The sequence below is a fragment of the Suncus etruscus genome, chromosome 2, assembly GCF_024139225.1.
Source record: "Suncus etruscus isolate mSunEtr1 chromosome 2, mSunEtr1.pri.cur, whole genome shotgun sequence".
Lineage (NCBI taxonomy): Eukaryota > Metazoa > Chordata > Mammalia > Eulipotyphla > Soricidae > Suncus > Suncus etruscus.
The window spans coordinates 124,234,357-124,248,982 of record NC_064849.1 but is presented as its reverse complement, the minus strand read 5'-3'; the positions used below and the strand labels follow the sequence as shown (position 1 = coordinate 124,248,982).

The 14,626-nt window shown below is 38.1% G+C and overlaps 1 protein-coding gene across 3 annotated transcripts in view; it reads right to left on the bottom strand.

Annotated features, from left to right (window-relative positions):
- SREK1 (splicing regulatory glutamic acid and lysine rich protein 1) overlaps nucleotides 1–13,650 on the bottom strand; it is a 43,893-nt gene extending 30,243 nt beyond the window's left edge. For 2 of the 3 annotated variants that reach the window (XM_049768772.1, XM_049768774.1), the window contains exons 1-2: nucleotides 13,490–13,650; nucleotides 5,506–5,639 (exon numbers count right to left, since the gene is read on the bottom strand). In XM_049768772.1, coding sequence (XP_049624729.1) covers nucleotides 5,506–5,639; nucleotides 13,490–13,650 — 295 coding nt within the window. Of the gene's footprint in view, nucleotides 1–282; nucleotides 756–5,505; nucleotides 5,640–13,489 lie in introns of those variants that run through there. The other variant, XM_049768773.1, reaches the window with a different exon arrangement.
- Between the last annotated feature and the right edge of the window lie 976 nt (nucleotides 13,651–14,626).

Below are 14,626 nucleotides of genomic sequence, written 5' to 3'. Positions count from 1 at the left end.
CAAGTTTCAAACATTACAAAAACAGAAATACCACACAAACTTTTATACTATGATTTTACAATTACCCTTGTACTTAAAAAAAGAATTATAATAATAAATGAATCTATCTATCAGATCCGAATAAAGAAACAAACAAGAACTTAAGTCTTTCCTTTTTATCCTGCTCTACCAGGAAAAATAAAAGTGAGCATAATTTCAAAGACTAGCAATCTCATTAATGGAATATTATTTTAAAAATTGAATAATGTAGACAATTATTTAACACTTTGAGCTATGGGTCACCTGTACTGGAAACTTAATGTTCATGAACCAAACGATATCAAGCATGGACGCTTTCCCAGGACGGTGTTTTCGCGGTGATCGAAAGTTGTGTTACACATGACAACCGTTCGTGTTGGCTGCATCACTAATAGCACACAGAACATCAGATACAGAAAAGAAGAACATTTTTTAAAGTTTAATCCCCAGAAATGGCAAATAACCAAATTAGTCAAAAATAAAAAAAAAGAAAGAAAAAAACAAATATGTGCGAATTGAAATTTGTCCCTGAGTGCTCCTGTTACTGAAACTACCTACTTGTGACTCAAACAATTCTGATAATCTTCCAATAGACTCTAGTCAAGTAGACAGAAAAAAATTAAAATCTACTGCAATTTAGTAGTTTCAACTTAAAATATAAGCTTTCACTTGTTCCATTAAAATGGCAACTCACCAACATTAGAGATGCCAGGAAAAAATTCAATTCCAAAGATATGCCTTTGTAAATTACTAACATTTTTAAGAATGATTAACAAAAAAAGTATCCTAGTCTCAGTAAACTTATATTGCTAACTTTTAGAATCACTTCATGTATACTTATATAAAAAGTAGGGTAGTTAAAGCTTAAATTGTATGCTTATAATATTTAAACTGCCTAACAACTACTAAAAAAAAAAAACTAATTCCTAGGATTTAAACAAATTTCTACGGTTAAAATAATGAAAACTTTACTCTAAAATAAGTAAATCAATATTCCATAATTAATTAATTATTTAAATATGGACTGCAATTTTTATACACTTTTCCTGGACTTCTCTTACCTACCCCATCCTCAAATATTTCTTTAAAAGCTAATTAGTAAGAACTGCTTGTATTATGTAGTACCTAACAATGCAATTCCACTATGAATTCCATAAAAATAAGTTAAAACAGCATACAATATCATGCTAAAATAAAAAGTAAATGAAATAAATTTTCAAAGTCATATTGGGGTCTAGTAGTAACAAAAATCTAAAACAACCAGATGTGCAGGGATAAATCTCTAAGCATTATTATCCAAAATATGGCTAGAATTCAAAATGAATTTTTAAATTTCATTTAAATAATGGTTATACCTTATTTATAAGAACATATAAATTACATTTTAAGTCTTTTTTCTAAGCTTTCTAACACTTCTTTAATTTACTAATCTCAAAAAATATTTCAATGTAAATTCTAAAAGATTTTTAAACATGCATTAAGATTAACAAAAGGTAGCCTTATTACAGACATAAAACTTTTTTGTATTAGTTACTAGTTTTTTACATTTATCTGTACACCCATTTTTTATTATTTATGTTGCTATCAGACCAGCTTCATCTACTAGAAATAGGTATTTTTCAAATGTCTATAAAACCTGAACAAATATTGATAAATTAACTGACGTCCTAATGTACAAATCCTAATTTACGTATCTAAAAATAAACTGAGTCTCAATCTAGCAATGTCAATTTTACTTATCAATTAAGTTAGCAAAACTTTCCACAAAAAAAGCACAGAAAAACTACATAAAGACTATCAAATGATACAGATGAAAAGATGATTATCAAAATAGTCTCATTCTGGCTTAAAAAAACTAATCAGTAAGTTGCCTGACCCTTACTGCTTCGCATAAAAGTAAAATTATTACTAATTTAAATTTCTTGGTACATCTTAATATGAAAGATACTTTTAGGGGGAAAAATCCCATTGTTTCATTTATGAGACAAAATTTTATTAAAATGACCCTATAAATGCTACTAAACTATATAGAATTATAAATTAGACATTTAGTATTTTCCCAAACTATACTCCTCAAAGACAGCCAAGAAAAAAATGCTCACATTATTCAAATACTTGTCAGCCCTAATCTATGGATTCACTTACAAGTAACCTCTAAAAATTGTTCAACAAAACTTTCAAGCAAATAGTGAACACACATGCAAATAATCAACAATTTCTCAAATATTCATTCCCCTCCCCCCCCAGGCAACTAAATCTTTAAGGAAGTTCTCATCATTTTTTTATTTGGTATTGTTTTGGGGCCACACCCAGTGATGCTCAGAGGTTTACTCCTGGCTATGCGCTCAGAAATCGCTCCTGGCTTGGGGGACCATATGGGATGCCGGGGGATCAAACCATAGTCCTAGGTTAGCGCGTGCAAGGCAAATACCTTACCACTTGCACCAGGGCTCCGGCCCCAGGAAGTTCTCATCATTAATGGATCATCAGAAAGGAGAAAGTCTCTTCTTTCTCTATACACCCAATTATTTTAAGAAACTTACTAATTTGCCTGATAATTCTGAATGCCTAAATACTAAGGGAAAGGGTTAAAATTAGAAGATTAACTGACTTTTATGAGTGATGTACATAATTAGGGGGAAAAACTTGCAAAACTGTAGCACTAAGGTTAGAAAGTGGTCCTAAGTCTAGTAATGTTCACCCAGTTACAGGAACAAAATGTATCTTATCAATTTATAAATACCATTTAAACTCATATTGGGCATCCAACACTATTCTAATATACTGCACGAAAATTTATTTTCTATTAATGTTGAGCTCATCTAACCAACTCCCAATATAATTTGCATTGCAATTTTATGAAACCTTAATGGAATACCATTTACAAAGAACTGGAAAACCAGTTCACAAGTTTAAGTGAAAGAGATTTAACAAAACAAAAACAAAAACAAAAAACAAAAAAGGGACAAAAGAAAGAAAAGAAAATGAAATTAAAGTAAAACAATAAAAAACAGAGACAGGGCGTCCATCTTCTGCGGTTCAGACTCCGATCTCATTTCCCCAATGAAGGTTTCACTTGGCGGCAGGTTTAGTGGCATGGCAAACAATGCCTAACTCAGGCAAGTGTAACAGGTCTGCCTTGGCCAGTCTAGTCATCTAATAATGCACAAATATCACATAGAGAAAACATACAAAACCAAATTAATAGTCAAAATCCATCTACCAGAAAATGTGGACATAAAGTTATGACTGATGATTAGGCTGACACCCATGTTATGTCTGACCGTATCTTTTTTCTAAGTGTTAACATTTATAAAAAGAAATCTGAGATGCACGCAACAACAAAAAGAGGTCATATCTGGATGAGTATAATGAAAGTATATTTTATTTTGAAATGGCTTTAACAATAGCTAATGTTTAATATGTATTAAACTATTACACATCAAACCTTATTTACACAGCTTAGGATCTTCTCACAATGCTGTCTGCAATAAAAAAAACAGCAAATTGAAAGAAACTGAAAAAACTTTTCCTAAAATTTTCCTATAGTTTTCTCATTTCTTTCATAATGCTGTTTCTGGAATATCAATGCAGTCAGTGAAGTGAATAGATGACTGCTTATAGCACCACTGTACATCTCTCATAGAACTGATTCCATTATGCCATCATTTTTATTTTTTAGAACAATAAAACATTAATTATTTGCAGTGCATAATCAGATCTTTAACAGTTCACTATAATATTCTTCAGGTTCCATAAATTCATCTGCTATATTTAGCTAATGAAAACATGTGTCTAAATGCTTTTCTAGTACCAGTTATATTATTTTAGTGTTTTGAGACAGAACCAAATTTTAATAAAAATATGCTTGAGTTTTTATGCTCAAATACTAAATGTCAAAGTTGAAATACTAAAAGTAGTTTAAATCTATTATAATAAATTTGCATTTATTCATCTCTGTCAAGTAAAACAAACTAAAAAAAGGAACCTCACATGCCCCAAACCAGTATTTATGACAAATTATAGGCTTTCTCAGCTGTATGAAAAACTCTGTGGGGATAATAAAGGTTCCAACAAAGCAAAATAAATTCTTATTTTCATTTCTTTAATGAACACAATGTCATCATGTGTTGGTGGTGGTAAAATTTTGATATATTTCAATTTTATGAACCCTCTGATTTTTTTCCCATGCAGTTTAGTTGGTGAGAGAATTGGTATGCAGAATTAAACCATTACCAGCTTTTTACCCAGTTTGCTCTCTAATTTTTGACCCATTATATGATCCTCTTATAAATTAGTAGATAAGGACAGAATGAGCAAATAACTGGCTTCAATCCTTTTTTATTATCTCTCTCTCTCTCTCTCTCTAGCCCAAGCATGGGAAAAATACCCTGTAGTTTTATCTGAAAAAAAAAAAAAAATCCAGAATGTACTATTCTGGGACGTCAAAAATAACGATGGTTACTTGTGTATCTAATTTTTTTTTATCCCAGAATAGATATCTCTGAAATAAGCATAAAACACTGAAAAAGTACAACACTGTTATTATATATCGAATTATTTCAATGATTATCCCAGTTTTAAAAGGTTTTAAAACATGAAAGTTCATTAAAGTTGACACTGTAAAATAGTTATCATCATCCACCAGTGAAAATATATCTTCTAGACATGTAAATTAAAATAACCCAATTAAAAAATAAATATACACATGCCACATTCAGTGCTCTGAATAAGTTTATTACACACAAGAATTGTCAGATTCAGCAAGGCTATTTAATGTGAGTGGCTCTGTAAAAGAAGTTCCTTTTAAACATCAATATTAATAATAATTAGCTCTAAAAGCAGGATAAATTATATTTCAGTTATATAAGGTCTTTAGCCCTATTCCCATCTTCAACCATTATTTTTCTTAATAGTAGCTTTAAAAAATAGCTTTCAATGATTTTTCTTTAAGAAATTTTTTCTTTAAAATGCCAATGAAAAAATTTAACATCCCGGTTGCATAACAATTATAATAAATATAAAATAATGGTCTCCAGAGCAATTAAGGCAAATTATCATAAGAAAATACTTGACTATTTAAAATATGGATAGTTTTCTAGTAAGTATCAGCTAACCCCAATTTGGTAAAAATGTGTACTTTTATTTATGTAATATCATTAATACTGTACACATAGAAGCAAAGGCTAACTTACTTACCCACCGGTAATTTCCTTACCAAATTTAATTTTAGACAGCTTTCTTTAAAATTTACAAATTATAGAAAGCCACAGTAAACCAGAGAAAAGAAATAATTTCATGTTTAGCCATAAAATCTCAGAATTAAGTATTTAACCTTTTGACATATTTTACGAGATTAAAAATATTTCTCCTAAATTTCATTCTATATATAAACACACACATCTATGTACCTGCCAATTTCTAGAAAAGTAGTAACAGACAGGAAAGATTTAAAGTAATAGAGAAAAAAACAGGTGAGATACCAACCTTCTGCACAAGGAACAACTATCAGAGCTCTGTCAATAAAAACCGTGTTAGTTAGATGCTGGGCCACGCCAACACTTGATGGGTCACGAAACTTAACATAACATACTTTGGAAGAAAAAGCAAGAGGTGCGTTGCTGCAAGATAAAAAAAGAAAAACAATCAGATTAGTAAATGGTCCTGCCATTTTCATTTCAAAGTTCTTTTTCATCTTCACATAATCTTGAATTATCAAAATTTAAGACATTTGGTTGTGGAAAGCAAAAGGTACAAATTTCCAGGGCCAGAGCATAGTACAGCAGGTAGGGCATTTGCCTTCATGAAATTAAATTCCATCACTGGCATTTCTATGGTCCCAGAAGTACTAATTCCTGAGTGAGGAGTAACCTCTAATCTTCACTGGGTGACCTGCCCCTTCCCCCACCACTAGGTACAAATTTCCAAGCAGAAAAATAAATCAGAGATGGGAGACCGAGAGATAGCTCAAAAGGCAGAGTACATGGCTTACACACAGGAGGTCACCTAACCCCTCAGGACCAACACCACCAGATGTAACCTAGAAAACAAACAATAGAAAGATAGGGAGATGGGGGTGAGAAGGGTACAATGCAGAGCATGGCAAAAAAGAGACAACCAGATCTTGCATATCTAAGAGTTGCCAAAGGAGATCTTAAATTTCTCATCAGAGAAAAAAGCTTGCAACTGTATGGTGATATAAAGTATAATGATCGTTTTTTGCAACAGATACAAGTCTCTCTAAAAACTTCCATAGTTTATAACCACTTCCAACCCTAACCTTATTTAAGGTGATTCCCTGGCATAAAAGCTGCACAGAATTAGAAACAGTAAGATTTAGCATATTTTAGATTGCCTCAGGCTGCTTATGATTTAGAAGGAAAGTATTTGCAAATAAAATATTAAAAAAGCACCACAGCATCTTACAAATAAATCCTACCCTCAACCTAAGTATTCAATCATGACAGGCCTGTAGTGAAAAAGGAACCTGAAGCCCAGAACATGGCACAGAGGAAGAGAACATAAACATACATGCCTCACATGAGGTCCTAGAACCAATCACTGGCACTGGAACCAGAAACACAGAAACAGCCAAGATAAAGAACTTTCTAGGTCTGGAAAGGAGATAGTACAGTGTGTAGGACACATGCCTTGCAAGCTATCAAACTGGGTTCTATCCCAGGAATAACGTGTGCTGCCCCCTTCCAAGATCCAAGATCTATTGCTTGAGTCCTGAGAAATGATATGTATGAACACTCCAACCAAAAAAAAAAAGGAGGGGCAGAGGGGTCAGAGAGATGGAGCAGCGGTAGGGCATTTTGCCTTTCACATGGCTGACCCAGGACAGACCGAGGTTCAATCCCCCCTCCCCCGCGCGTCCCATATGATCCCCAAAGTCAGGAGCAATTTCTGAGTACATAGCCAGGAGTAAGCCTGAGCATCACCGGGTGTGGCCCAAACATAAAAAAAAAAAATTAAAAAGACCAATAAACCCCCCCCCCCGCGTAATTTTCCTTACTATGAATATCTTATTAGATTCCAAAATATATTATCCACAAGAACTATCATTTTGTCAATTTACCCATAATTATTGTAATCACTTTTTTGGTTTTAGGGCCACAACTAGCAGTGCCCAGAGTTTGCGGGAACAAATGCAGCAGCACCAGGGATCAAACTTGGGTTAGGTAAGAACAAGTTAAGCACCCTACTCATTAATACTGTTGCTCTGGCCTCTCAATGACATCTTTAACAAGAGAAAAGAACAAAACAAAACAAAATATAGACCTGATTAACATACAATAACATACAAGCCTTTACAAAAATTAAGACTTTTCATACTAAAAAAGGTGAACAGGGTCAGATAGTAAAAGGGTTCAAGTATTTGAACACAAACAACACCAGTTTATAGTTTAAATCCCAGTTGGATCTCCAGTATCATATGTGGTTCCCTAAACATGGAGCCTGGAGAAAGCAGTAAGCAGTGCTGGGTATGGTCCCTAAAAAGCACAAATCAATTAATATAAAACAAAATAGGAGCATTTTAAAAAAATCATGTATGCTGAAGCAATAGAACTCTGAGTACAAAATTTGCCTTACAGGGAAGTCATCCACGAAACATCCAGGCTTGTCTATAACATCACCTGGAAGTAATCCTCTACCATGGAAGACCCTACACTGCTCAGACATCGACCTGCTCAAAAGAGACTTCCCTTAACACTGAGAAGACTTAACAACCACAATGACCCGCTTACAGGACAGGGCTCCCTGCATTGCCCTTTGATTGTGAGGTGAAACGAGAGGACGCTCCTCATCCTGACTTCAATGTAGGATATGCAGATTCCAGGATCTTTAATACAGAAACATGATACCAAGAACAGAGACTGTGTGAAAAATAAAAGTGTGTTGGCACTACAGACAATGTCTTGGATTGGACGATCTAGCTTGCCTGGAGCTTAGAGAGTTGGTCTTGTGCCAGGAAACTTCAGGGGTCGGGTCTCTTTGTATTTAGGCCAAGGTTATTTCTTTCCATGTCCCTCATATTTTGATGGGCCTATGCAAACAACAATTGCCACTCTAACACCATTTTTACTGTGCTCCTTTGACTCTAATCCTTAAAAAGAACCCACTTAAAATTTGAGGGTAACTTAAGCTAATATGCAGGTATATGGAAATGTAAAAAAATACTATGCCTGTAATGTTTAAGGAGTTATGTAAGTTTTATGGCTTTAGATTGCCTTGTATGCTGTTAAGAAATATTATAATGTGTTACAATCTGGGGACTTGAGGGACAAAGTAATTGTACATGGATTCTGTCTTATTTATCTTAATGTTCTTTGGTTCTTTGGCTGAAATTTCAAAGTTAAAGATATCAGCAAGGGGACTTCTTCTGAGAATTATGTTATGGGTGATTGTCCTTCCACTGTAACTTTACCTTGTCCTCTTTCTTTGCATCCTTGTTCTCATAAATAAAAATAAAAAAATTAAAAAAAAAAAACAAAAACTTGCCTTACATGTGGCAAAACTTGGGTTCTATCTCCAGCACCCCATATATTCTGAGCCTTACAGGAGTGATCAATGAGCAAGAGCCAGTAGTAAGCCCTAAAAAGTACTGCTGGGTTTTACCTCGCACTCCAAAAAAAAAAAAAAAAAAAAACCTATATATCCTGAGCAATAACAAGTTAATTTATAAAACATATCAAGGACGTTAAACATAATCCTTAATATTGGGCCCACCTAAGATGTTTGTGGCCAATGGTGCTATTTAATGGACAGACATCTATCAGGCTTCTCTATTTTTTTCTTGCCCTTAGCTTATCTGCTTACGCCTACAAATATCAAAATAGTAATTTGAATATATCAAAGTGACTAGGCATTCCTTCTATAGGTGGCCTAAAAACCAAAAATTAAATTAAATTGAAAAAAAAAATCACACCTTGATTGTTGATACCTCTGGTTCCCATAATCCTTAATATTGGGCTCACATAACATTGGTGCTATTTAATGGCTTTGTGCTCAGAAATTACTGCTGGCTGGCAGGGGAGGTGGGGACCATATAGGATGCTGGGAATCAAACCCGGAACTGTCCTGTTTTGGTCACATGCAAGGCAAACACCCTACCACTGTGTTATCGATCTGGCCCTCCATGAGTGATTTCTGAGAGCAGAGCCAGGAGTAACCTGAAAACCACCAATGAGGTCCAAAAACAAAACAAACAAACAAACAAACAAAAAATTAACAATATACACACTAACTCTTTGAGCTATCTCCTCCAGCCACTTCTACTCAGAAGATTGTGGAAGAGGTGGGTGCAGCCACAAGTACTCAGGAGAGACCTCTGTTTTTACTAGCGGACCATATATAGCTCTGAACCAGGGTTAGCTGGTTGTAACCACTGTAATCCATAATATCAATTCTTAATGCTTTAATAAAAATAAACCAAAAAAAGCAAGGGGCCAGAGTCCTACTAGTACAGCAAGCAAGTAGCATGCAGCTAACCCAGGTATGAAATCCCATATGGTCCCCCAAACCCCATCAAGAATGATTCCTGTGGGGTTGAAGTGGTAGCAGAGCGGTAGTTTGTCTTTCATGCGGCTGACCCAGGATGAACTAATGTTCGATCCCCAGCATCCCATACGGTTCCCCTAGCCAGGAACGATTTCTGAGCACAAAGCTAGAAGTAACCCCTGAGAGCCACTGGGTGTGGCCAAAAAAAAACCAAACAAACAAAACAGAATAAAACAAGAAAAAAGGAATGATCCCTGAGCACAAGGTGTAGCCCAAAAAAAAAAAAAAAAAAACAAATGAGACGTTTACAGTTTCCAAAGAATAAGCATATAATCCTAAGGGCTATAGATAATTGCAAAGCAACTATCTGTCTTCAATGTAACCAGCACTACTGCACTTTTTCATTACTGAAGGAAGGGCCTTCTGAAGTAGTGCTCAGATCTCAGATCTATTGGCAATACTCAGCCAATTGGTTCAGCATTAGAGCCAAAGGATGCAAAACTGTTCTGGTCTTATAGTGCAGGGTTAAAAAAAAACCTGGGTCACCCTGTCTCTACTGGTGGTGCTCGGGAGACCATGTGGGTCAGAAATCAACCAGATTTAAGCACGTACCTAGCTAACCACTATACTATCTCTTGCCCCCTACTGTTGCACTTACTATCTCCTATTAATCACTTTTCCATATATCCTTTTAATATGAGAACCAGCTGAGAAACTTCTTAGAAAACAAAAGTATTTTTGAAAAAGTGAGAAATTTCATTTTCAAAACTATCTAACTAAAGAATCTGCTTGGTTCACCTGTACTCTATTGCCTCAGCTTTATTAAGTATCTTAGTCATGACTCCTTAGGTTCATTATTAATGAACCAAGTTTAAGGAAAGAACATTTTATTCTTTGGCTTGGAGGGTAGGTGGGCAAAACTGGAACTCAAGGCCTCATAAATACAAAACAATTCCACCACTGAGGACAATCCCCAAGCTTCTTCCCTTTTACTGAGAATGAGGAGGTGCCTCCCCAGTAGTGCTGAGGAGGCTGAGCCCCCATTGGATAGGTAGCTCAAAGCCAGGATCTGAAGATGTCATGCAACTTAGGGCCTGTGGACTGAGATGGACATGGGGGCTCCAGAGTTGTGCTTGGGAATCACATGGTGACTAGTTATCAAATCCTAGCCACTGTACTTTCTTCATGTCACCTCCTTATACTTTTAAACACCACTTAATTTCAAAAATAGCCCTGTCTTCAAATAACCAGCACTTTATGAGATTTCTATACAAAATAAGTTTACTCACTGAATTCCAATCCTGAATGACATTCCTCTCTCTCAAATATTTCTCAGTAATTGGACCTATCAGGAGAGCCCCAGCACATGCTATAGCACCAGGTCTGAACTGTCTGAACTGACAACCTCCACTTCAGGTGTTTTAAATATTTTGTGGGTCCCTTAAGAAAAATTTTAAGTGTTAAATGAAGAGGGGGGGAGGGAGGGAGAAAGAGAAAGAAAGAGAGAGAGAACACGCATGCTTGTACACATGCTTTGCAGGCAGAAGGCCAGGGTTTGATCTCTAGTACCACTAGCAACCATGAGCACAAAACAGGATAGTTTTTGCCTACCCCTCCTTCCCAAAATTTAGGTAAGCCATTACTATATAAACTACAGATATATATATATATATAAAATACAGCTACATATATATATATACTATATAGACTACAACTACTACTATATAGACTACAGCTAACCAACAGATTTATGTAAGTGCAATTATGAAAATAATCTTGACAAATACATGTATGATTTGAATGGTAGAGAAATGTTTCCAGTGACAGAGTCACTTGGTCTACCAAGTGACCAGAGATGAGTTTCACACCAGATAAGCCATCAAGCATCCAAGAAAATGTCTCCACCCTAGTAACACGGAGAGCAGCCTCTAAAAAATTAAGATCTCTGGTAACAGTACAGATTGAGGGAATATTTGAATACCATACATAAAACAGTATTTAAACAGTGTTAAATTAATTGGGCATAGGTGAGGTAATTACACCAAGACCAAAAAAAAGTTAACTCATTACCTTTATATATTTTTAATATAATTTTTATTTTAATCATAGTGGCTTACATATCGTTGACAATAGTATTTTAGGTACATATTAACATAAAATCGGGAATTCCCATCACCGAATTGTCCTCCCTCCACCTCCATTCCCGTCCTACTTCCCATATCCTCTTCCCTCACCCTCGGGGCTGCTAGAGTAAGTGGTCCCCTCTGTGCCTAGCTCACTACTTAGTGGTCTTACACCTGTTTGGTCTTGGTACCTCCCTTATTCCCCCCCCCCAATTGGGAGGTGGGACTAGATAGTTCAAGTTATGTGGTTTTCTTTGAGGAAGAGAAAAGTAATAACCTGGAGAAAAAAAAAGAAAAAAAAGGATCAAATACTCCGGAATAGGGCGGAGTCCTTCTAGAGGCTTTCATCCTTGGTTTGAGAGACAAGGGGAAAAAGAAGGTGAAACACCACAACAGTACATAAAGAACTGTCAAATAAAATATCCAGTGAGCATTCCAAAAAAAAAAGGGTAAGCAAACAAAATGAATGGTTGGCTATGAGTATCACTGTGACAATGTAAGCAATGTACTTGTTGAGGATAGGTATACATACATTAGTCTTGAGGGATGAGTATCTTGGTATCTGCAACTACTTTCAAATGGATGGGAAATGGGGATGGAGGAGAATAAAAGAAATAAATTAACCGTGGTAAGAAGAACGTACACAGGTCAAGGAATATGGGTTGTCAAATGCATTAGTACGTTTTCAACTTTTCTGTGTACACATGAAATATTCAAAAAAAAAAAAAAAACCAAAAAAGTAGAGAGTAACAAAAAATTTTAATTCCCCCCAAAATACCAAAGCCTTGTATTTTTCCAAATCTCAATCTTTTATCAATCACTATACAAACTTGGGTCAGAAATCTAAGAAAAAAAAATGGGTCTAAATGAAGTAAACGGCAAAATCAAATCGATTCTTTTGAAATCCCTGTGTCGAATATTTTCAACACAATCATTGTGTCCAAACTACAAGAGTATTTTTTTTTAAGAGTCTACGTCCCACCTTTAAAAAATAATAATAATAATAGTTATTGCATGTTAAGTGTCAATCACCCTTTTGTCAAAAGCCTTCTAAATGCTTATAAAAAGAACCTTCCCTGCCAGACGAACGACACTTTTCCCTGAAAGATTCTGGGCAGGGTGACCTTCCTGGATGGAGGAGATTGGCATCTTGGGGGTGGGAGGGGGGAGGCCCCAAAGGGCGATTAACTGGGAGCGCTTTTTTGTTTTTTTTTTAAACAAAACGGATGAGGCTCAGATTAAAATCAGGAATATGCTCAAATTGTCAACAACAACAACCACCACCAGCAGGGGTAGAAGGAGGAGACGGGGCAAATGCAATCAACCCCTCATTCTACACTCGCTGCAACCGACCAGCCAGCAAGGAAGCAGGCTTTCCCGATGCACGAGGCCCTGCACCCTCTGGGGGTCCCCCCACCCCACCCCACCCCACCCCGCAAGAGAAGCGTCCATTTAGTTTCCTGGGGCGCAGCGATCCCCAGCCGGCGCTGGGCCAGCAGGAGCATGAGGGCGAATTCCGGGCCCACCTGCGGCCATCTTAAGTTCGGGAAAGAATAAAGGGGCGGAGGTGAGGCGGCGGCGCCCACAAAGACGGGGAGCAAAAACCAAGCCAAGCCACGGCGCTCTCCGGGCACCCCTCTGCCGGGGCCCGAAGCGCCAAAGGAACTCAAGGAGGCCGACCCAGAAAGCGTGCGCGAGCCTCGAAGGCGCCCGACGCCGCTGCCCTCATTAAACATGGGCACCGGGGAGGCCCCGAGGTCACGTGACGGCCGCCGCGCCTGCGCCCTGCGCCCTGCCCTGCCCTGCCCGCGCCCTGCCCCCGGCCGCGCACCCTCCGCACTTACTCCGGAGGGTAGAGCCGCAGCTCCTCGATTTCTCCTAGGAAGGAAAAGAGGGTCCGCATCTGCTCGCTGGTCACCGCCGAAGACAGGTTCGTCACCTGAATCACCGCCGTCGGGGTGAGGCCGAAGCCCAAGCCCAAAGCGAAGCCGCCGCCGCTGTTCATCCCGCCGCCGCCGCCGCCGCCTTCCCGCTACTCAACGTCTATAGACGACGACGACGCGTCGGCGACCGACACTGCCAATGCCGACAACGCGCGCTCGCGTCGCGTTTCGTCGCGTCGCGCACGCGCGCTCCCGCCGGCGGATTCGCGGCAGCTGCCGGGCAGCTCTAGCCAGCCCGTTGCCAACAACTCTCCTGCTCCTCGGGCTACGCGTGTGCGGGCGCGCTAGCCGGAAGCGTTGCCGAGGCAACCCCGCCGGTCTCGCCTCTTCCTGCGGCGCCTGAGAGCGGTGGCTCTGGCTCTTTTTTCCCCCTCCCTCCAGAATGGAACTGGGGGTGGGGGGTGGGGGGGAGAGGGCGGAAGAGCGTCTGCCTTGCGCGTGCTACCCTAGTGGGGACCGCGGTTCGATTCCTCGCGGCGTCCCATAGGGTCCCCCCAAGCCAGAAGTGCAGAGCCCTCTCCAGATCTTTTTTTTTTTAATATCTTTATTTAAACACCTTAATTCTAAACATGATTATGGTAGGGTTTCAGTCATGTAAAGAACACCCCCCTTCACCAGGGCAACATTCCCACCACCAAAGTCCCAAATCCCCCTCCTCCCCATCCCACCCCCGCCTGTGCTCTAGACGGGCTTCTGCTTCCCTCGTTCATTCACATTGTCATGACAGTTCTCAATGTAGTCATTTCTCTAACAGCACTCATCACTCTTTGTGGGGAGCTTCATGAAGTGAGCTGGACCTTCCAGCCCTCCTCTCTTTTGTCTCTGAAAATTATTGCAAGAAAAGAAAAAAAAAAAAAAACAAGAAAAAAACTTATTGCAAGAATGTCTTTCATTTTTCTTAAAACCCATAGATGAGTGAGACTATGCTGAGTGAAATAAGTCAGAGGGAGAGAGAAAGATCTCCAGATCTTTACTCTAGTTGCACTAGGGAATCAAGATGCCATCTCTGATGTGAATTAGTGTGCAGCATAGCAGAGA